This window comes from Phaeodactylum tricornutum, chromosome 9, assembly GCF_000150955.2.
Source record: "Phaeodactylum tricornutum CCAP 1055/1 chromosome 9, whole genome shotgun sequence".
Lineage (NCBI taxonomy): Eukaryota > Bacillariophyta > Bacillariophyceae > Surirellales > Neidiaceae > Phaeodactylum > Phaeodactylum tricornutum.
In genome coordinates, this window is record NC_011677.1 from 156,967 (window position 1) to 179,421 (window position 22,455).

The following is a 22,455-nucleotide window of genomic DNA, read 5'->3' on the forward strand; positions in this document are numbered from 1 at the left end:
CAGAATTCTTTGAGAAAAAGATCGAAAATGTTGCCGACTACTTGTCCTGTCAACTGGAGCGGAGCGTAGCCTACAAAGTTGTCTTGTCCGCTGACGAGAACTCTATCGTAGCCATTTTGAACGAAGTGGTGGAAAATCATCCTATGGTGTCGTTTGGAAGCTACCCGTTTCAACAGCAATCTTTCAAGACTGTGATTACGGTGGAGGCCAAGATGATTCTATTGCCAGCAGGGCGGAGTAACTCAACAATTTTCAATCGGAAGGAGATCGTCACGAGCAAGAGTCAGATGGACAGGCGCGTGCACCTGGCACTGGACGAACTCATCAACACGCTGCCGGAACGCAGCGTTCTTCGCGTCGACAATGACGATATGGCTCTATCTTTTAGCTAACTACAAAATATAAATGTTGAGTCGTAGATTCTGAATCGATTATAGGACTATCGGTAAAACTATAATATCAACTGAATCCACGACCTCCTCCAGTGCTAGCTTTTGCCTTATTCTTTTTTGCTCCTCCTTTCGCCTTGCCGCCAAAGCCTACAACGCGGCTAACGTCGCGCTTTATTTGGGGAAAGGATCGGGAGGCTTGCACTTCCCGCTCCGCCAGGAATCGCTGGCCGGGATCCTCGCTCACTAGCTCGGGTGTTTCCAAGCAATCAAAGGTGAACTGTAGAGCGTTCCGTTCGGCCTCGGTCAGGTCGGGATGCCATACGCGCATCATGAGAATGTATCGCGTTTGATCGGCCTCGTTCACCGCGTCGTGCATGAGCGACGTGTCGAACATGGATACTTGTCCGTTGATCCACTCGCGGGTTGTATCCCCAATCGTTAAGCGACATTTATTCTGGCCCGAGTACGGTATGTCCAAAGCCAAATGGCTGGTCAAAACAAAGTTGGTAAAATCGGAATGCCTTTGGATGGCCGAGTTGGGCTTCATGCTGGCGAAAAAGACTTCGGCGGCCGGAACATGACAATCATGAATTGCTTGCGACGTGACGGGAAAGAGGTTAACGTTGACTGGATCCCATCTTCCCCGGTTCATCAGCACCAACGTTTTCCAACCTTCCCCGTAGCTTGATGCGTCCTCCGTCAAGGCACCGGCCCAAACGTTGTTGCCTTCCCTAGTCAGCCGTTCCATGTCCGCCGTGACGGCGAGAAACTCCTTGCGGATTGCCTTGTACTTGGATTCGAGCCTTTGGCACCAGCCAAACTCCGCAGTATCCCAAAACTCTTGGATGGACAAGCCCGGGACGTAGGAATGCGCCCACTGGTGGCAATTGCTCGTTTCTGGATCGCCGGAGCCGACGAATTCTTGGTGTTCGTAGTCCTGGTCTAGAAGTCTCCAGGACTCAATCACGCGATCGGCATGGTCTCCGAAGCGCTCGCGGATTCCGTGTTCCACCATACCGGCAAACGTGTGTTTCGGCAACGGCGTCGTCTGCGGCAAGGATGCCGCGGTGGTCGACGACGGCCGTACCGCCAACGGGAAGGATCGTGGGGACGAACGCCTCCGGGGTGCGACCGAAAACGCACCACTTGACGTTGCCTCAAAGCCGACGGCGACCGCCATCACTCTACCAATAACGTGCCAGCGAGGCATGGTCAAAATTCTGGAGAAGGGTGATGCACACACGAAAGTGAGCCCAATTTTGTGGGCTGGTTCGGGTCTGTCGACAGGATTCCGATGTCGCTGGATGCGGTCTTCGAATTCGTCCGTCTTCTGGTAGGCGGACGTACTGTGCGCATCTCGTGTGCGTGCTACCGGACAGACACACGTCGATGGAACGACGGTGCCGACCGGTACCCGTTCCGGGAACCTCCCTATAACAGTACTACGCTCCCTTTATCCAAACAAAAACGTGATTGGACTATAAGCAGGGCGACCCATTTACAATTTTGTTAAAAGCTTTCAAATCTCGCTGGCACACAACCACATCCACTCCACCACAAGGGTTGCTTGGCCGCCGTTCTTAGAGAGCCTTCATGCCCATCATGCCACGTAGCTGTTCGAAAATGACGAGCTGCAGGGTTGTGGTGGGGGCGAATCGCGACCAGATGGGCATGAATCCTCGCCAGAAGGTCAAGGGTCCTTCGTTCTTGGCAATCTTGATCATACAGTCCAAGGCGTTGTTGTAGATCTTGGCATCGGATGGCTGGTTCATCAGTCGGGTTCGGATCATATCAAAAGGAGAGACGGTGCAGGTCATGAAGAAGCCGGCCGTGACGGCGGACAGGAACTGTGTGGTGAGCGAGGTCTTGGCGAGACCGGTGGCGGCAACGACGTAGCCTTTGGATTGATCGTAAACCCCCATCTTGGTTCCGTTCAGAACCATGGCACGCACAATGTTCGAGTCGATACCACGGTAAAATCCACCAACTCCCTGGTTGGCGTAGAGATCCTTGGCCGTCTTGACCATGGAAGGAACTTGCTTGCCCTTGGATGCCATCATTTTTGTTTTGAGGACATCAAAGGGATTGCCCGCTATTGAACCAATCGCACCCGCGGCACTACCGGCCAAGAATTTTTTCATAAAGGTAGCCGTCTCCGGGTCGGCGGCTCCAAAGACCACCTTGATGGGTTCGTAAAGACCGAGGCGGAGCGAGGTATAGGATGCTTCCCGCAGCCAGGCCGCGTTGACTCCCTTCCACAAACCGAGAACACCTTCTTCGCCGACCACACTCTTGATCGTACCAAACATACCCATGTTTCCGTATTCGGCAGAAATTTGAATGCGCGTCTAGAAAGGCAGCAGAAAGAGTGTAATGGAAAGAGTCAAGGTGAGTTGCAGTCCCAGCAATGGCAGTGGTAACAAAGGGACAGTCAGAATGAATGCGCGCACAGTCAACCTACACTCTCCATCGACGTCACGTCGCGCACTAACAAACTAGGATACCATTTTCATTCAAATAGTGCACGACAAAAGAGTTCGTTCGGAAGACAGTTTCGTGTCCGTGCCGGCAGTGTTCCGGATCTTCCCGTCGAATCTCACTGTCGTGCGCTACAGTGGATCGAATACTGAAGAGTGTGGCGTTCACAAACTTGGTGCGGTGGGTTCCAATACGGTCGAGATTCGACCCCGTGGTTCGCACGTCGTGATTCACCGACAACGAGAATGTGCGGTAGGCTTACCTTGACAACGTCAATGGGATGAATGAAAGAGACTGTAATGACGGCTGCGGAACCAGCCATGCCAACTTGAGACAATAGACTCGGAGGAGGCACGGCCGAAGTCGCGAGGGGTCGTTGTTGTTGCTGCTGCTTCATCATGGTGCGGTACGTGATATTTAGAGTGCGTCGGTGGTGTGGAACGAAATAATTGTGCGTGCGGGACACGTCGAGCCGAGATTTCTAAATCCAGAATTGCCAGTCTCCTCGGACTAGCTAGTAGTAGGAAGGAACACACGACGGGAATGCTTTGCCAAGGACAGACATGCCGATCGCCATCCAACGCGCGGACGATGATAGGTCTAGGAGTAGGAGTAGTAGGTAGATTCACAGTCAACGATACAAGATTGGTCATTCTGGAAAACACCACGTCATTGCGACTTTCCGGAATTTCGTCATCCCCAACCGGCATTCATTGGCTGTGGGAACGTCGTCGCAGATCCCAGCAAATTCACAATCCGTACTCGAGAACACGTCCGTCACTTTGGGTCTAAATGGAAATGACGTGCGTCCGCGGACCCTTACTGGTTAAATCCAGGGGTAGCGTGGCACTAAGTAACGTCACTCTTGCGTCAGCTCCGAGGCAAGCAACCCAGTTTTCTGTGCTGGTGCAAGCGCAGGTGGTGGCTGGGCGGCAAGACCGGTACCGATGCAAGATCCGTCCATTCTTTGTCACACAATGCCACTCCAACGGGACTTGTGACAGTATACGGTACCAACCCTCTCCGTGTCTGTGTGGGTAGATTCGTTTGGTCGATGCTCACAGTTAGCTAGAAAGCTAGCTAGACCTCACTTTACACTTCAACCGAACAAAGTCCCACTGCAAACTCATGGTAAGGTTTGGTACCTCACTTACACTCACAATGGGGGAGTTCATCAAGGAGTATGCACAAGTTACAATAATAACCTAATTCATGACCATGCCAAAAACTGCTTTTCCAGGTTAGCTGTGTACCGGTAGAGTTATCTCTGTCGCTATACTCTATCATCAGACGTTCCATTTCCTCATAGAGGCCGATGCGATGCGATGCGATGCCAATAGCCGCCACACATTCGTTGGACAAGCCCTCACATTCACTCGCACATTCACACTCACATCCTATTGCCGAGCGCGGCTATACTGAGGGACGGTGCACACCACCAGTCGACCAGTTCGCCTCGCAACGCTCTTCAACGATTGTTCTTCTCGGCATCCCATTGCATGACCGGCTCATCGTCCCGAGCCGTCAAAATTTCGAATCCCGTCTCGGTGACCAAAATCGTGTGTTCGAACTGGGCACTGCGTTTGCCATCCGTCGTTACGGCGGTCCAGTTGTCGCCCCACGTGCGATCGGCCGAGATTCCCAAGTTAATCATGGGCTCGATCGTAAACACGTGACCCACTTTCATAGTACCCTTGGCTTTGTTTTTTGCGTAGTGGGGAACGTTGGGAATGGTATGGAAGAGGGAACCAATCCCGTGGCCGCAGTAGGTTCGTACGACGCTGCATTTGTTCTGTTTGGCGTGGCGCTCAATGACCGTACCCAGGTCCCGGTACAACGTTCCAGGCTTGACGAGTGCCATGGCGCTCGCCAGGCACTCAAAGGCGGTTTGCACCAAACGACGACCGTCCGCGTCCACGTTCCCCACGCAATAGGTCTCGTTCAAATCACCGTGGTATCCGCCAGCGTTGTACGTGGTGATATCCAAATTGACCACGTCTGGAATGACACGAAACCAAAAGGACGCAAGGGCAATGAGATTCGAATGGTCAGTGTAGTCCACTGAGCGTACACGACACAAACACATATTCCAGTATACGCACCGCCATCTTGAACCTCCCGATAGTCGGGAATTCCGTGACAAATAACTTCGTTGACGCTCGTACAAACCGACTTGGGAAAGTTGTAATAATTCAAGGGTGACGGGTAGCAATCGCGCTCAAGGGCGGCCTCGTGCACGACTCGGTCGATTTCATCCGTGGTGACCCCCGGGCGCAGGGCTTTGCCGGCTATATCCAAGACCTCCCGTCCCATACGACACGCGTGTCGCAATCCGGTATCTCCGTCGAGTTCGTCCGACGTGTAGACGCGAATATTGTTGTGACTGGTACGATCGCGCTGCTCGCATTCCGACACGCCCGCTACGTGATCGGCGTAGTCCGGCTTGCGAATGCGTGGCGGCACGGGACGACGGGGACTGAGCAAGGCGGGGCGTAACGGACCGGTAAAGTCGTAGTAATTGGCCCAATCCGGTAGAGAGAGTTTGACATCCTGCGCAGCGTCTGGTGGACACGAAACTCCGTCGGTCGGTGGGGTTTTGTTGTGTTGCTTTCTGAAAATTCCGTTGAGGAGACAGACGATACAATCGTGTGAGATCTCGTGCTCGATCGGTTCCACGACAGCCACTAAACAGTTCCGCAACACGACCAATCAACACACAAATGCGACTCACCCTTGTGCCGCAATAATTTGTTTCGCCAAAGCGTGCACCTGCTTGTGGTGTGAGTAATTCGTTTTGAAGCAATCTTGGCTGCAAAAGTACGTCGGCGGCATGCCGAGCTGCATACATTTGGGACAAGCGAGTCGTTGGGCGACCACGTTTGTACATCCCGGTGATGCGCAAGCGCCTCCTCCCGCAGTCGACATGGTTCTGGAGCAATAGGGACGGCTAGTCGTGTCGTGGAAACGATACGTTGTTTTCACACTCACAGGCAATCGGTGTGTCCACAAAAAGGTGGACAAGAGGGCGTGCTTCCCGTTGTGTCGACTGTATCGTATAATGTAAGGACAAAAAGCGAACGGGAAAAGTCACGACGGTATAGACGGTTTTAGAGGTACGGGAAATCCCCGTGATTGTCTCTTGGTGGCCCTTCCAACTTCACGATTGGACGACGACAGACGGGATTGACGTCGATCCTACAACATTGGAACCAAAATCCTGTAGTACTCCAAATGTACAGAGAATAATCAATGCGGCTACTAGCTTTCCAATTGGAGGCAGACCAACAGCACTGCCTATTGGACGGCGATTTGCACTAGACAGTTGTGAATTGGAGCTAGTGAGACAAGTACATCTTTTGGGGACGGTAGAATACGATACGAGACCTCTACCCAAATGTCTACTCGTTGGGCTCCCCGCATTGGAAAACATGGTCGCCTAAAAAAACGACTACCAATTTGGTGTGTCGACATTACGGGACCAGCTCTGATCTTCTGACAGGACTCCCAGCTCGGCAATCAGCTTTTTCACCGGTGCCACGACAGCCACGGACAAATCTCCAATGGAATAGTGATAAAAGTTGCAAAACGCCGTGAGAGTGTTTTGGACGAACGTTACCTTGTCCCCCGCATTGTCGCCTGGCAGTTTGGACAAAATCATCTGTCGGATGGCCCGCACTTGCGTTGTACCTTGCGTATCGCCATTCTTGTGAAGCATGAGGCAAGCCAAGAGAACAAAGCCGTTGCCGGCGGTTACTAAACGCTCGTCTTCTTCATTCTCGAGTTTGCGATCCGCGTGTTTGCTCTGCGCATTGCCCAACGTACTCGCCACTACCGCCTCGCGGAAGCTACCGGTTTCGCCTACCAGCCACGTCGTCAACCACGATAGAAACATATGGTCCGAGTCGTCGCCAACCGGTACAGGGAAAGTGAGTGTCGCCATCATTGATAGATTCCCACCGCACTCGACAATGTTTGTCAGCGTATTCAGACAAAAAATGACGGCATCGTATCGCAACTTTTCTGTGCCACTCGGTTGACCACTGGTTGTCACTGCCAAGCACAATACTCGAGCCAAAATATCCAAACCTCGCGTGTTCTTGTTCCAACCCAGATCTCGGTAGTCCACGGCTAACTCACGAGTCGCTACTTCATTCTCGTGCGTGAGAGAAGTCAACGTACGCAAGCATTCCAGTCCGATTTCACCACACAAACCTTCGGCCTGCCACAGAGCGTTCGCGTTTAGCAAGGACTCCAATACGTACAAGACACACACGACTAAACAACCTCCCGATTCGGTGGTAAATCCTTCCTTGCAAAAGGCCTGTCGATTGCGGTCATTCAGTAAACAAGCCCCGTCCACCAGCGACGCCAACGTCGCAACGCGGATGTGCAAATACTGCAAACACCCCTCACACGCGTGCGGATCCCTTACTAGCACTGTGACCGCCACCAGTGTCTCCGCCATGGCTTGCGCCAACATTGGAATTGCTCCGTTCTCACCAAGGAGCCGATTCGTCCGCAAAAGCGGGTTGGCGTCGTCGTCGTCTTCAGGTTGTCTGTCGCTACCTTTGGTCTGGGAGGGATCCCAATTCGTTTCCTGCTGATCTGTAACGCTCTCATCATCCATACACGATTTCGAGTTGTCGTCGGCTTTGCCCGTAACAATGCGTTGGACCGCAAGTAATGGAACGGACTGGAGCGGGTGGGTCAACACGTCGTTGCCACACGAATGCGGGTGCTTTTCAGCGTGTCGGTCTCTGTCTTTCAACGTATCCAACACACGCGCAGTCGCCTGATCCATCTGATCCTGCGCTTGCACCAAGACGCTGTCATTGGAAGCGACCGAGTCGCCCCCGGGGGACCGGGAGGCAAAACTGAGCAACTCGCTGGGGGCGGCGGAATCAGTTGTCGACGCGGGGGGCGTGAATTCTTCGGGACATGTGGTCAGACGGCGATGAGGAGAACCGACTGGCTGGGCTTGCTGAGTACGGAGCCGTTGGCGACGTCGACGACCAGCCATGGTAGGATCCAGACTACCTGTAGACGACTGCGAAGCGGGCGTATCGTGAAGATAGTTGTGGTGTCCCGTATCCGACTGGGATACAACCGACTCCCCAATGTCTCCTGGTAAACGATCTGATGCTATTGCGTCCGCGGTCCCACCCTTGTCCGTGTTGGCGGCCTCGTCTCCTGCGGCACCGCGGCAGCGGTGCGTAATTGGATCGGCCAAAACCAGACTGAGTAGTCCTTGCAAAGCGTCCGGATGAGCCAACATTTGGTACCGAAATTTACTCGCTTGTTTCGTACTCGCGTACGGCGACAGCGTACAGTCCAACGAAAGACAGTGCGCAACGATACCCAAGACATCCCGAAACGCGGTCACGAACGGGTCTTTCCGATTCCATCGCGTATGCAGCGTCGGAACGGTTCCACACAAATCCAAGATCGCCGACAAGGCCGCCGTCGATTCGTGGCTTGTGCTGAACTGCCACAATTGGCGTCGTGACTGTTTCCGGACTAGGGTGAAAGCCAGGGGCACGGCCGCCTCCCAGGCCGCTCGAGGCGACGAAGCCTCTCTAATACTCGTACAGGCAAACAAGCATTCGTCCAACAAGAGCTGGTGGGTCCCGGAATCTTGCACGGCGTAAACATCCATGCCGGCCCCGCGGAGAACCTTGCGCGTTGTGGAGAGGCTGCCACAAGGGCGTGGCGGTTTATGTGGGATGCGGCCATCGACGGTAGCGTCGTCACTCCACAGGCCTTGTCGAGAGTCATGGGAACGCTTGCGACGAAAATTTGGGAGAGTAGGAACGGCAGATGATGAAGTGGACGACGAGGAATGCGACTGCTGCGACAGAGATTGCGCCGGCGACGACTCGCGTCGTTTGGTAGACGCCGTGAAGCGAACTCGCCGACTGGGAGAAGGAGACGAGAGGGGTTGGGCAACAAACCGTTCTTGCGACGTGGCGGTTGTACAATCAGGATCCGTGGTGGCTTCGCGATCAGCAACCTTAGCCAGTTGATATCGTACTTGTTGACGTTGGGCTTTGGTCCGTCGCAAAGGCGGTCTGTCAGACACAGGAGTCGTAGTCGATGTCGATTTGGCGGTGCAAATCGTAGTAACGCTGCTTGCAACGGAAGTATTCGAGAGACTGTATCGTGGTTTCGTCATTGAAGAAGAGGAAGTAGCAGTAGTAGTAGTTATCGAAGAATCTTGCGAATGTGGCACGGAAACACAATTGCTGGATGAGGAAGGAGTCGAGCACGATGTGTCGATGGAGGACCGCGTTCTTGCTCTTCCGTTATCCTTACTGTTGCTGCTGCTCGATGATGGTAATTGGGAAGTGATTGACGTACCGCAACTGTGGAAACGCCGTTTCGGAGAGTATGCACTACTGCTCTCATCGCTGTCTGAAGGAAAGTCCAGTTCGTCTTTCATCCCGACGACAAGGACACCTGCAACAAGGACAACACCGTCCAGGAAGTAGTAACTGTAAACCTCTCGACCAAACGGACAACTGGTCTTGGATCGCTGAATCTTTCCTAGCGTCCGGAAACCGGTGTACGGTTCTAGATAAGAGAGGAGCTGATTGTCTTACAATTCCAAAGTAGAGGACGTTGGGGTTGTAGAGGGATCACGGATTGATTGTAAGCGAATTGGATTGATCATGCACGGCATGGGCTCATCGAAAGGTTGGTATGTTGAACGGTTTCTACGGACAAAGATGACAGTGCATGGAAACGGTCGGGCGCGCTTCCCGCCATGCATCAGACACTTTCTGGACCAATCATAACGGTAAAGATACAATCCTCCCAATCAGGGTCATTCTCGGCGTAAGAACGGTCACAGGCCGACACAGTATACCCACTCAGCCTTTTCCAAAGCAAGTGATCGAATTAACATTTCCTGGATCCTTGCATTTCTATTGTTTGCTCCCTGTCAATCTCTCTGTCTCGATTTTGCTATCATGGTCTTTTGTTTTGGATCGACACGCATCAACAGAAACGTCCTGCAAAAGCCGTACGGACCTTGCACGAAATGCGACGGTCGGGTGAATCTTCAGGAAGAAACGCAACAATTCTTCCTCTTTTGCTGTTGTCCTCTGCGACCCACAACGGTGGAAATGGTGGAATGTCCGCAGTGCGGTGCCGCCGTCAAAGCGATCTATTACGAACAAGCCGATCGTGGTCACGAACAAGCGTCTACCTTGTGAAATATTTCGCCGAAAAGTCCCACCTGACAACTGGCATCCTAATTGTCGCTCTCCTCACGCCGAACAAACCTGTGGCGTTCTAACGAATCTTCCCTTCATATACAACGCCCAATAAGTTGCGCTGTGTACCGTCACCACTGGCCTCGGTTGCAGCCAGCGGCGTGGTTTGCTGCATACTTTTGCGCCAGGTTTCGCAGATGACTAACTGGGTAACGAGCGGACCCAGGGCCTCGTCAACCAAATATTAATCTGTTATACACATGTATGAAACTCCTTGCTGTGCTTGGATGAGAGAACAAAATGGTGGCAACGCTGGAACAGAAAAAGTACACGGTAGGTGTAAACCTACGTCACTACTTTCAAATTGGTCGCTATCACGGTAAACTCTCGTGAAGACGGACTCTGTAGACTTAGTTCTGTCGTTCCAATTGTCAATTTGAGGCTTTCAACCTGTGATGTGGCAAGAGACTTACCATACCGGGACCCTAGTCCATATTCTAGCTCCGTCTCGGCTTGACGGTGTGTGTATTTTTGCCTTTTTGTGTATCACCAAACCCTACATATAGTGTTAAAATTGGAGGGCTGGTAAGACAAGTAGAAATCCACTCTTAAGCGTCCAATCCTCATTCACTCCGCAGTTCCGTTGGCTATCCGCCATCGAACGGCACCGGACGGTGACCAGTATTACAAGAGACGCCAGCGAGGGAGTGCAGGTTCTCCGTGAGGATCTGATCTTTCTCGTTGGAGCGATTATTCGTTCACTGTCAGTCATTATCAGCAACTACGCAATCCATAACCCCGTTGCCTAGAGCTAGCTTGGTAATACATTAGTTGCTTATCGATCGAGTCCTGTACTGCTTTTTCTGCTTTACAGTCAGTATGAACGAATGTGCCGCGCCTTGGCAGACTCAAATCCTCTCTCAATCTCCACTAGTCAACCTAGCGTTCGGTTTCGTGCTGGCGTATCTGGTGGCGAGCAAATTAGCCGAATGGAATGTCCTCTACTGGCTCAAGCTCTCTTTCGAGTTTTTCTTTTGTCCCGTCCCTCTCGTGGACGTACAAATGACGGCAGCGGAGCGTCGGGATGACGGTGTCGACGTCGAACCCTCCGCAAAGATTGACTTGAGAGATCCCTCGCGTCCCACCATGATCCAGTGTTACGATCCTTCCACCTTGCAGCGTTTGGGCGAAGTCCCTGCCATGACACCCGATAATGTCCACGACTTGCTCGTCAAGGCTTCGATTGCCCAAAAGGAATGGGCCCGAACCTCCTTTGCCCAACGCCGTCGCGTACTCCGGACCATACAAAAATACATTGTCCATCACGTCGAGGATATTTGCCGAGTGGCGAGCCGTGATTCCGGTAAACCCAAAGTCGACGCACTTTTGGGCGAAGTCCTCACCACGTGTGAAAAAATACGCGCCGTCAACGCTTATGGCGAGCTCTGGTTGCGTCCTTCCTACCGACCCACGGGACCCCTCATGCTCCACAAGACGGCATTTGTGGAGTACGTACCGCTAGGCATCGTCGCCCCCATTGCGCCGTGGAATTATCCCTTTCACAATCTCCTCAATCACATCATTTCCGGAATTTTTGCCGGCAACGCCGTCGTCGGGAAGGTTTCCGAACACACATCCTGGAGTGCCAGTTACTTTGGACGCATCGTGGCCCGGGCCCTCGTGGAACACGGACACAATCCCAATTTGTGTGCCATTGTAACCGGCTACGGTGACGCGGGTGCCGCCCTCGTCTCACACCCACTCGTCGATAAGGTTGTCTTTACTGGGTCTCCCGGTATTGGTAAAAAAGTCATGGAAACAGCCTCGCACGTTCTCAAACCCGTCATTCTCGAATTGGGAGGCAAAGACGCTATGGTCGTTATGGAAGATTGTCAATTGAAAGACGTGGTGCCCTGGGTCATGCGCGGGTGCTTTCAGAATTGTGGACAAAATTGTGTCGGAATCGAGCGGGTTCTCGTCTACGAATCCCTGCACGATGCCTTTGTGGAAGAGGTGACCGCGCAGGTCAAGGCTCTGCGGCAAGGTATTCCGTTGGAAACGTGCGGCTCGTCCGCCGACGTCGATTGTGGTTCCATGGTCATGGACGGACAGTTGGATCTAATTCAAGCCTTGGTGGACGACGCAGTCAAGCAAGGTGCTACAGTCGTTACCGGCGGTAAACGCGCAGTAAACGGCAATGGACAGTTCTACGAACCCACTATTCTAACCGGAGTGACCGCCGAGATGCGAGTCTTTCAGGAAGAAGTATTCGGACCCGTCATGACGATTGTCAGAGTCCCCAAGGATGATGATGAAGCCTGCCTGCGGCTCGTCAATAACAGTGCGTTTGGACTCGGCTCAAGTGTTTATTGTGGCAATCAACGCCGTGGTCTCGCACTGGGACGTCAAATTCGCTCCGGTATGCTCTGCATCAACGATTTTGGGTCCAACTATCTGGTACAGTCGTTGCCCTTCGGCGGCGTGAAAGAATCCGGTTTCGGACGCTTTGCCGGTATTGAAGGATTACAGGCCATGTGTTTGGAGCGATCCATCCTTGTCGATCGCATTCCTGGAATTAAGACGACCATCCCACCACCCATCAATTACCCAATCGACAAACAAAAGGGACTGCCGTTTGCGGCTTCGCTGATTCAGCTGTTTTACAACGAAAGCATCATTGGAAAGATCAAAGGTATTTTCGGACTCATCAAGTTTGGATGATCGAAATGCCGGTAGGAAGGCAGCTCTTGTTTGCAATGTTCACAGTAGACGCACATTTGTCTACCACAAACACTAATTGGAAAGTTTTATTCACTGTCAATAATTGAAGTGTATCAGTTTACGCAAATGCATCCAGAATAAGCCAGGCTTGCTATAGATGTACACCTACAGCACTGGTATCTCTATCATATTTAGTCCGTCTTTATAGGTAGATGTACGCCTGCTGCACAGTGACTCTATCATTGCTTTCGATTCTACAATTACGGCGGGATGCATACAATTGTGGACACGCAAAGAGATGTACGCATAATACGGATAGATTTGGCTCTTACAGTCGTTACTGCGATTCAATTTCCTTCACCATATCGTGGAGGGCATCTTCCATGGCTTGTTGAATGATGACTGGGGCTGCATTTTTAGGCACGGATCCCACGGCCGATCCCATGAGCCGCTGCGCGGCTCGTCGCTTGCCAATTAAGGTTGGATCGGATAGAGTAAGGTTGAAACGGTGCGGACTGCGTACGTAATCAACCGTTTGTTCGCGACCTTCCAGAAGCACAAAGATCCCGTCCTTACCCATTGTTTCCACAGCTTGGGCGGCGAACAAAATAACTTCCCCTTGTGTGAATTGAGCAACGGTGGGAATGTTCTTGGAGACGGCCAAACTTTTGAGCGTCGTGTTTTGCACTTCCGATACGAGCACATCGAGACCCAAACCGTGAATGCGGATATCGTACTTTCCGTTGAATTTACCAAAGGTCAGCATTTTCATGTAATTGGCAATGTTTCCTTTGGTCAGAGCCTTTGTGGCATCGAATCCGTCAATACCGGGTTGTTGCTCGCACCAGGTCGCCGCCAAGAGTGTGACGGAACGAAATACGTTGCCGTTGGACCAGGTGACGACCTGTTTGCCCTGGTCCTGTTCTAGTGTTTGACGCAAGAGCGCGACGGTGGTGCCTTTTCCCGTTCCAGAGAGGCCGACCAATACAATCACGCCCGACGCTTGTTGTCCAACGTGCTGGAGAATGATGGAAGCGACCTCCGCGGGTGCTTTGCCCAAAACGTCAATGGTTATATAGGGTTCGGGTGTAAAGTCCGGATCGATGACCCCTTTTTTCTTGGCAAATTCAATACCTATCTCTAGCTTTTCGCCGTCTTCCACGTCCCGTTGGACCGTCAAAGCTCCTTCGTACGAGGCCAAGCGTCCAAAGACACTCGATTTGGCAAAGTGCCGAAGTATCGCGGTACTCGTTTCGGCATTTTGTTTCGACAACGTTGCGTAAGAAATCCCTCGGAAAAACTTCGTTTTATTCCAGCCAATGTGGTAACGATAGGCTGCTGCGGAGACTGTGAACAAAAACAAATCCATGGTTCGTTGGACAGACGGTATCGTAGTTCGATTGTGGGCGAAGGATCCCAAGGCGATTGTTGGTCTACGGCTGCTCTCAAGCGGTTGGCCGGAACGTAAAGCGCGCCGCGAGAATGGCGAGCCTAGAAACCGAGCGATTCTTGATACGAGACACAGCTCAACAAACAGTAAAAGAGTCGGGTAAGGTTACTCTCTTACACTTTCCAGGAGTCGTACGTACGGAGGGCTCTAGAGTGGTGCGGCGGAACAACAGGAAGTGACCGTTCGAGACGTGATTCTCGGCTTGTCGAACTGAAAATGACTAGATCTGTAACCGTGAGCACAGTCGCACGACGCACCAAGAATACGTTTGATTGGATTGATTTATCCAGAAAAATTGTCAGAAATACACACATCAAGTCGTGCTTACTTTCCTGGCCACGACAATGATCAAACCGGAACGAAATGATCGGCTGTTACCAGTAAGGGCACGTTACCGGGACCGACCGTTGTCAATAGAAAGTTGCTCCGCGAATTCTGCACACGTGCTTAATGTAAAATAGTGAAGAAATGCTACGAAAGGTTGGCGCGTTCAAAAGTAGCATTATTTCTTCTTGGCTGCCGCCCCAAAAAAGGCGCTCATTTTTTTCATCCCCTTGGTGTTCACCTTGGCCAGTTTTTTTGCTCCTATAGTTTGCGAAGGCGGCCCTCGTTTAGTCGAAATCGTGTTGATGTTGCCACTTGTATCTTCCGATACGGTTTGTGTGAGACGTTCGTTCCAGTCGGCCGTGGAAACGGTCGGCAGCGTCATTGTTGGTGCTCCCGAGTGGCCAGCATCCGGGTTGTTACTAGCCTGTTGGGCTACGAGTCGCCGTTTTTGCCGTTCGGTTGTCGTTTCGAGCACCGACTCGGTCACCTCTAGATGCTCGAGAAAACGGCTTTGCCAAACTGGACGGAGATACTGACATACAACCTGAATGCTCTCTTCTTTGGCTTGTATTTGTGCACTCACCGATAGAGACTGCGGTTGGAGGGTACTGACGCACGTCGGCGTGGTCGTTGCGGCGTTTTCGGGCGAGCCCGTCTGTGACAGAGGCTGGTCAAAGTGTGCGGCTGGTGGCGGCTCAAGTGAACCCGCTACTGGTGATTTGGATCTCTTCGGATCACACTCATCGCGCTGGCCTCCCAACTGGAAGGAATCGCTAAAGGCACCGCCGTTAACCGCTTCCTTAGCCAGAGCTGCGGCGGCGTTTGAGGTGGCCGTTTCGTTGACCGCTTGCTGTAACAGCACCGCCTCTACGGCTTGTTGCTTACGCGTCAACCAGACGAGTGCCTTGGCGACGGAGAATCTATAAAAGCATTCGTTCGGATCGGACGATGCGCTGTCCATAGCCAGACTCATACTGGCCAAGACATGCCGATACTGCGCCTTATCCATGACCAGGTCGCTTACGTGGGGAGGAAATGTTGTGGCCACAATCTGTTCGAGGGGTTGCCAGGATTGCGACTGAGCTGCAGAGTGGTTCCCGGAGGTCGTAGTGTTGGCAGTTGCATTGTCGTCGGTCAAACACCAAAAGAGCGGATCCACTGGAGTCGCCGTGTACAAAGATCCGTCTCCCACAACATAGTCGTCTCCAACCAAGTAGGAGCCATACCGTGTCGAAATTGACTGTAACTCCGCCACGGCAACGTGCGGATTAGTACGGTCGGTAGTGGTTTTGGTTGTAGACGCTAGGGAAGAAGTTGTAACGGTTGACGTGCCCCCGTTATTGCTACCAACACCGTTGTTGCTGCTGGGGTAAGAAATCAGGTAGGCACGATCGTCCCCCGTAGCTGGATCGGGCAAGTGGCGTACAACAACACCTGTACGAACGCCGATCGAAGTTGACGAAAGCTCAACGTCTGCGCTGCTCCAAAGGCTGGCACTAGCAGCAGCGCGGCCGTTGCCGACGGCATCAACCTCGTTTTGTAGAGACGGAGACCAAACTGCTACCAAGAGACGGTCATCGCCTTCCGCCAAGCTTTGGGAAGTCCGAATCATCAAATAGCTGGTATTGTGAGCTCTGCTCTGACTGTGTATAGGGGGCAGTGAGCGCCAATGGCAAAGTAGAGTGTGTTAATGTCAGACTAGAGGTCGATCGGATTGTGCGCTTCTTTTGCCCTGTCTTCGGCTTTACTATTAGATCTAGTAGGCTGTGGACGACGACTGGATAAGTGAACCCCTCGTTGCCTGTCACTTGGAGGGTTGCTTCGGCACGGATGCCGTTCATTTTTTTCGCGAACATGATAGGGTCGACACGCGTTCCATCCAGTAAACTGGAAAAACGATTCGTCAATAAATATATCCAAGTGAGCCCGCTCAAAGTTGATAACAGTAAGCACGTCACGCTTTCACCCCGACAGACACGAGGAGTTGCGCTAGCCGACTTGTCTATGATCATAAAATTAAGCAGTCGACTCGGAATAGGCAAAAAACACCTTGATACGAGTATGGTACTCTACAAAGAAACAAGTAGTGAACATGCTGTTTTGGAAATGTAAAATAACTGAAAAACGGTGTAGATTTGGGATAACACCATCGGAGAAATACTATTTAGAGTGGCTTGGCTGCCCACACTTTCTGGCTAGCAAAAACCTACTCTCGATCTCCCGCTGAGTAGTTAGAGTAGTTCATAAGACGAGCGCAACACATCACTACAGAGTCGCCCACAGTCGTATGTGAGGTCAACTTTCTTGGCAGCGATTCAATTTGTCGATTCAAGTCCCGTCGTGTCGATGGTTCCCACCTCGGTCAATTCAACGGTGCCTCCGTCAGCATACTGACTTACTCGTGTCGTCCACCCAGGAACGAAACCGTTCGTACCATCCGGCCCTTTGGCTTGCGATGGAATGTTATGTCCAGCACGAGCTTTCTTTACGGCTAAATTCAATTTCGGCCTTTCCTTCCGTGACGTACCCAGTTTTGACTCCAAATACAGATCAGTTGTCCGGCACAGTCCGTACAATTTTCCTTCGTGAAGAATTCCTTCGACCGCTTCGTCTTCCTTCAACACGGAAAGCTTACAGCCCACGATTTGTGCTAGTTCAACCGGGTATTTGTCCTCATCTTCATTGGCGGCGTAGAAATCAGCCGTGCCTGCCGCGAAATTCAAATCCTGGAGCCGGCCCCGCATCAACGTGGCTTGGCCACTCACCAAGACTCGAACGTCACGCAAACCTTTACCGTTTTTGGATGGGACAAACGATACGAGATCCCCACGACGCGGATGCGACGACTGGTCGACTGCCAAAGACGAACCCGCGCCTTGAGCAGCCAACGCGCCCTTCTTGTACCGTAAAGTGGAAAGAAGTGGTGACGATCCGTCAGCCTTGTCCCCGCTTTCGTTAGCGACTGCCGCTCCAGCCTTTACGCCAAACATATGGAGAGGGTCTTCCAACAGCAAAATGCACCCTTGTTCGGTGACGGGTTCGGTAACTGACGGTTTTTTCCGGTCCTCGTCTATTGAATCCCATCGTCCTGGCTTGCCGCCTTCCTGAGAAACTGCCGAGCTGGCGTGCCGAATCGGCGTATTCTTAAGCGTCGTGTAGGCAGGTTGGAGCAAAATGATCCCCTTGCAGGCGTTGGGATCAGGCTTACTCGAAATCGTTTCCTTGGGTAAAACTGTAACGTTCAAAGCGACACGCTTACCGTTTTTTTCTGTCCCGATATCAAATTTGACTTCGTCGCCTTTGCGGATCAATGCTTTCTTCTTATTGGCCGGAGCCGTAGATTCAGTCTCCGGGCTGGCACCGAGGACGCTCGAGAGATTGAAGAAGAGAATCTCTCGCTTCGCCGCGTTATCATCCAACACAGAAATGAAACCAAATTGTCGGGCAGGAACGACTTCGTGCACGACACCAAGCCCTGTAGCCTCAGTCACCGATATTTCTGAAATATGTCGTTCCACTACACGGATATTTTCGAGCACACACTGCCCGGTCCTTCGAGATTGAACCACGTCAAGCGTGACCCGGTCATCCAGAGACGGAGGAAGATCATCCCTTAGCTCTAAAGACAGACTACTTTTATCGAAGCGTAAACTCTTGAATGCTTTTGGAGCCCCCTTCGTTCTACCTTTGACCGGTGGTAGACCCGGCTTTGTATTCCCCTTTCCACTTTCGTCAGCGCCGTCCGTATCGAGCTCTTTCACATCCTTTTTCTCGTCGGCATAGGAAGGCGTCTCTTCGTTTGCCTTGGTTGGTTCAGCGATCACTTTGCTTATACAGACTCGACCTTCGTAACTGGGTTCGCCGGACTGTTTAATGTGTGTCAAATTCAGTGCTCCTTTTGCCTTTTGCTCGATCAGTTCAAGCAAAACCTCATCTTCCTTTACGCTCTGAATATCACGGAATACGATCGGTGTTTCTATGTCGCTGGCTAGATATTCATCGATTAATTTGGCCACCATCGGATGACGTTCGTCCGTTGTCATGGGGTTAACGGCTTCCTCGAGGTCCACAGCACCAGCATACGGTTGCTTCATGTCTTCCTTGCTGATGACGCCTTCTGCATCCATGGTGAGAACTTTTTTGAGCACCACGGTGTTCGGTGGCAGAAGCAAAACTCGCTGCGCTTTCATGTTCTCCCGTTCGTGGGGCTGCGACGATTGGCGGCTACGGTGATGTCTCGACGTAGCGTGCGAATTGATGTTTCCGTGTATTGAAAGATCAAAATGAACCTCGACCCCTGGTTCGAGCCGTAACGGACTCCCGTGTTCATCTATTTCCGATAGTCCCATATTCCGTCGTAGATCAACTTGAAGCTCGTCCGGCAGCATCTGGTAAAGCTTAAAGTGCACATCCACCGGGCGCTCGGCAAAGTGGATGAACCCGTATCCTTCCTTCACTGCGTTCACGACGCCCTCCGCTCGCATGGCCAGTGACATGTTAATGAGACGGACCGCACGCTTGGGATCGATATCGGCAGATTCGTTGTCCAAATATTCGTCGGAAGTGGCACTTCCGATATTCAAAGGATGATCGGATGGTGTCAGAAATTGTGTCGGTGCCGCATGACAGGCGCCTTCGTCCACAAAGTCTCGCCATACGTCGAACAGTAACGTGTCACCGATCGAGATCCAAACCCCCACATCAGCCCCAGAGTGGAAGGAATAAGTTCCCCCGGGAGACTCATGCGAAGTCAAGTAGACCTCCTGGATCACCCGTTCGTTTCCTTCCTCGTCCACGTCATGGATCGGTTGTGCGAGACGTACACGGCCGCGCTGTTCCAAAGAGTGGCCTGAATCGACCGGTTGCGGACACATGGTCACTACACCAGTCATTCCAGTAGCCAGCACATCGTGAAACTTGACACTCCCTCGCGGCTGCGCCTTGACCTTGCGAGCACTAATACGTCGCTGCGAGGGTCTATTCGATCCTTCGCGGTCGTCCTGCACCACGAGAAACTTCATCTCTTGTCCCTCTTTGAGGACAAAGTCTTCGTCGTCGGCTCCATCGCCGTCTTCATCATCGGACAAATGTATACTGGAATAGTGGAAGTATACCTGTTCGCGACGTTTGTTACTCTTTAGGAATCCGTAATCTCCTTTCAGAGACGTGACGACGCCGTGCTCTTCCGTGGCTTCGTCCAACATGCGTTTTTCCGCTTCTTGTCCTGCTCGTTCCTTTTCCGACAAGATCAGCGTAATGTTGCGAGCAAATTGGTCCTTGGTCCGCCGATCCGTGACCATGGAGAACTCCACCAAATCTCCTCGTGACAATCGAGTGGACCGGCGCGTATTGCGGACGTCGCCACTGTTGGCGGAGGATTCGACGGCGCCGGGTGTTTGTCCGTAGTCGTCTAGCGTAAAGCGCAACAAGGGGCCTTCGGCTTTGGCCGTGATCGCCTCGACTGGGGCCGGTTCCGCCGGTTCCACCGATTCATTTTCCACCGAAGCCGTTCGCTCCGGTGGAACGAGCACCCGAATAGTACCATCCGTGCTGACGGCACTGGATTTGCCGCTGTTGCGGTTGTGGTGGCGGTCCCCGGCTCGATCGGTGCGCACGGGACGTTCCACAATCCCGGTAAAGCGCTGTCCGGGAGTGTCTTCCGTTTCCCACACCACTGTACCGGGCTCCAAGACGCACACGTCCAAGGCGGCCAGCTTGTCGGCATCCCGGGCGGACGAACCCACCCGAAACTGGACTTCCGTGTCGATTTGCAAATCATCCGGATGCGCGGTAGCGTCGTGGAGTGCCGAATAGTGAAAAAAGATTTCTTCCGGTCGTTCGGCACAACGAATGAATCCAAAATTGTCCCGGAGTGAGCAAATGACGCCTTGTTCCAGAGGGAGTCGTGAATGATCGGGTCCGCGGTGGGTTGTGCGGCGGTTGCCCCGTTCGGATCGGTGTTGCGAGGGGCCTCCGGAGTTGTAACGATTGCCGTTGCCGTCCGCGCGTCCTCCACGGGTTCCCCGCACTGGTTGTTGTTGTTGTTGTTGTTGTTGTTCGGCTTGAATGTCGAGTAGACTGGGAAGTGGTGATGGTTGTGGTGGTGGTGTCCGACTCGTGGAAGAAGCGTGGGTGGGGACTACCGCAGGTGTGGGGTTGCGAGGGTTGGAGAGCGCCGCTGCACGCCGCCGGTCCTGAAAGATCCGTCCCATATCGCGTGGTGCATCCGTCATACCGTCGAGTCTGAAGAAGAGTGTGTACCAGAGAAAAGGGACTTTGCGATTAAAGTCACACACCAATTTTACAAACGCACTGTATGTGTGTTTTGTTGTTGTTGTTGGTGGTGTTGTTGTTGCACGAAGACAAACGCCGTACGGTTCCGGAACAGTTTTCGCACACACAAACTCGAGAACGAAAAGATGGGATTGACAAACTACACACTCTACACAAACCAAACCTCCGACGCACAACGATCAAAGTAGACTGTCTCACTGTCAGTTAAATAGAGACGAGCACAGGGATTGTTGCGACGGGTACTGGACTTTGTAGGTAGTTTTGTTGTGAGAGAGGTAGTAGGTGTTGTGGTGCTCTCACTGTCAATGGTCCTCTCCCCACACGGTCCCAAGGCGGCGTGCCGCCATCTGCCTTCGCGTTTTCGTGCGGGGGGAGAAAAACGACGAGATATTCCGGACGAAACACAGACGCCCTCCAGACCGGTGCGCGAAACCCGGAACAATACTTCCACCACTGTTTCTCTCGTACCGCCGGACTGACAAATCACATACCTAATTGCAACGGGACTCCGCAAGACACCGCACCTTACCGGCGTTTCAGTCTGTGATCCCGGCCTTAGCGTGCCAAGAATTGCGGGGTCCGCGTGGCGTTCTTCTCGGTGCCGCCAACGCTCAAGAGCGACACTACCTATACACATATCAGCCAATCACCGACGTTCCTGTCCACCACGGGGGGGTCCTCCCACACAAGGATTATCCTCAACGGCTTCTCACTGTCACTCCGGTTCCGATCACTCACCCCAACAAGTGACGGAGCAATTACACATGCCCCAGCGCGAGACGAGATCTCCAATACTCTCGTCCATTATCCACTATTCCAGTTGTGTTAGTTTGTTAGTTTTGTTTCCTTGGGTAGTTAAAGTCAGTTGTGCGTGTTTGTTGCACGAGACAACGACGATAAAGCAACGACAATAACGAGAGACTGATTTCCGCGACGGAAACTCTAGAATTCCGGTAGGAAACAGAGGACAATGGACTGCGGAGTAGCTCGGCAGCGCCAGGGTCGGGCTGCCGCGGTGCGTCGAAGACGACCCCGTCCCCGCGAGTCCCCCACACCACTCCCGTTCTCCCTTGGGACGATTGCCGTTTGGGGAGGATTGTTGTGGACGACGACAAAGACCACCCGCGCCACCGATGTCCCCACGGGATCCCTGACGGTACAGTCCATTTGCAATCGACAAATCGTTAAGGTCACACGAGTCGTGCTCACCTGTGACAGTCCCTCATCCTATGAACGAGACAGCAAGACGTACCAAAATTCTACCGTTTGTCGGACTGGAGACCAGGCAAATCTGTGGATCCAGTGTACGTATGTTTGTGTGGAGTTGTGTGCATGTGTGTATGCTGGGGTGTGATGGATGGATGGATATATTTGTATGCATGTGAGTCTGACATTACCGACCTTTTTTTGGTTTTACAAACTCTAGTTGTCGTTACCGACACCTTCCAGGGAGAAGCCGTCCTAATTTCCGTCAACTCCGGTCTCTACGATCGCTACAATGACGTCGTGTCGAGCGCGGACATTTGTTCGCTCGGGACCGTCACCTCCTTGGCGAACGCGACCAACAGTACCGCGACCT

The 22,455-nt window shown here is 52.5% G+C and overlaps 8 protein-coding genes across 8 annotated transcripts; 1 reads left to right on the plus strand and 7 right to left on the minus strand.

The window, feature by feature from the left end:
* Nucleotides 1–416: 416 nt before the first annotated feature.
* PHATRDRAFT_46074 (predicted protein) lies at nt 417–1,640 on the minus strand. The gene has a single exon (XM_002180547.1). The coding sequence runs from the start codon at nt 1,600–1,602 to the stop codon at nt 460–462; it is 1,143 nt and encodes a 380-aa protein (XP_002180583.1). The 5' UTR covers nt 1,603–1,640; the 3' UTR covers nt 417–459.
* Nucleotides 1,641–1,972: 332 nt separating this feature from the next.
* PHATRDRAFT_35949 (predicted protein) lies at nt 1,973–3,270 on the minus strand (the record flags this gene model as incomplete). The annotated part of the gene is made up of 2 exons (XM_002180548.1): nt 1,973–2,740; nt 3,133–3,270. The coding sequence occupies 2 exons, from the start codon at nt 3,268–3,270 to the stop codon at nt 1,973–1,975; spliced, it is 906 nt and encodes a 301-aa protein (XP_002180584.1).
* Nucleotides 3,271–4,338: 1,068 nt separating this feature from the next.
* Nucleotides 4,339–5,735, minus strand: PHATRDRAFT_12595 (predicted protein; the record flags this gene model as incomplete). The annotated part of the gene is made up of 3 exons (XM_002180549.1): nt 4,339–4,868; nt 4,973–5,420; nt 5,640–5,735. Coding segments are annotated over 3 exons (1,074 nt in total), but the record flags the coding sequence as incomplete, so codon positions are not given.
* A 583-nt stretch (nt 5,736–6,318) lies between these two features.
* On the minus strand, nt 6,319–9,042 carry PHATRDRAFT_35951 (predicted protein; the record flags this gene model as incomplete). Its single annotated transcript, XM_002180550.1, has 1 exon — nt 6,319–9,042. One exon carries the CDS (start codon nt 9,040–9,042, stop codon nt 6,319–6,321), a length of 2,724 nt encoding a protein of 907 aa, XP_002180586.1.
* Nucleotides 9,043–11,230: 2,188 nt separating this feature from the next.
* On the plus strand, nt 11,231–12,903 carry PHATRDRAFT_20445 (predicted protein; the record flags this gene model as incomplete). Its single annotated transcript, XM_002180350.1, has 1 exon — nt 11,231–12,903. The coding sequence occupies one exon, from the start codon at nt 11,231–11,233 to the stop codon at nt 12,803–12,805; it is 1,575 nt and encodes a 524-aa protein (XP_002180386.1). The 3' UTR covers nt 12,806–12,903.
* A 239-nt stretch (nt 12,904–13,142) lies between these two features.
* On the minus strand, nt 13,143–14,701 carry PHATRDRAFT_46077 (predicted protein; the record flags this gene model as incomplete). Its single annotated transcript, XM_002180551.1, has 1 exon — nt 13,143–14,701. Exon 1 carries the CDS (start codon nt 14,172–14,174, stop codon nt 13,143–13,145), a length of 1,032 nt encoding a protein of 343 aa, XP_002180587.1. The 5' UTR covers nt 14,175–14,701.
* Nucleotides 14,702–14,757: 56 nt separating this feature from the next.
* On the minus strand, nt 14,758–16,194 carry PHATRDRAFT_35954 (predicted protein; the record flags this gene model as incomplete). Its single annotated transcript, XM_002180552.1, has 1 exon — nt 14,758–16,194. One exon carries the CDS (start codon nt 16,192–16,194, stop codon nt 14,758–14,760), a length of 1,437 nt encoding a protein of 478 aa, XP_002180588.1.
* Nucleotides 16,195–16,719: 525 nt separating this feature from the next.
* Nucleotides 16,720–21,127, minus strand: PHATRDRAFT_46078 (predicted protein). Its single transcript, XM_002180553.1, has 2 exons — nt 17,110–21,127; nt 16,720–16,805 (listed from the first exon to the last, which is right to left on the minus strand). The coding sequence occupies exons 1-2, from the start codon at nt 20,813–20,815 to the stop codon at nt 16,789–16,791; spliced, it is 3,723 nt and encodes a 1,240-aa protein (XP_002180589.1). The 5' UTR covers nt 20,816–21,127; the 3' UTR covers nt 16,720–16,788.
* Between the last annotated feature and the right edge of the window lie 1,328 nt (nt 21,128–22,455).

Coding starts and splice junctions, on each gene's coding strand:
- PHATRDRAFT_46074 (XM_002180547.1), bottom strand. CDS start 1,602: ATGCCTCGCTGGCACGTTATTGGTAGAGTGATGGCGGTCGCCGTCGGC.
- PHATRDRAFT_46078 (XM_002180553.1), bottom strand. CDS start 20,815: ATGACGGATGCACCACGCGATATGGGACGGATCTTTCAGGACCGGCGG.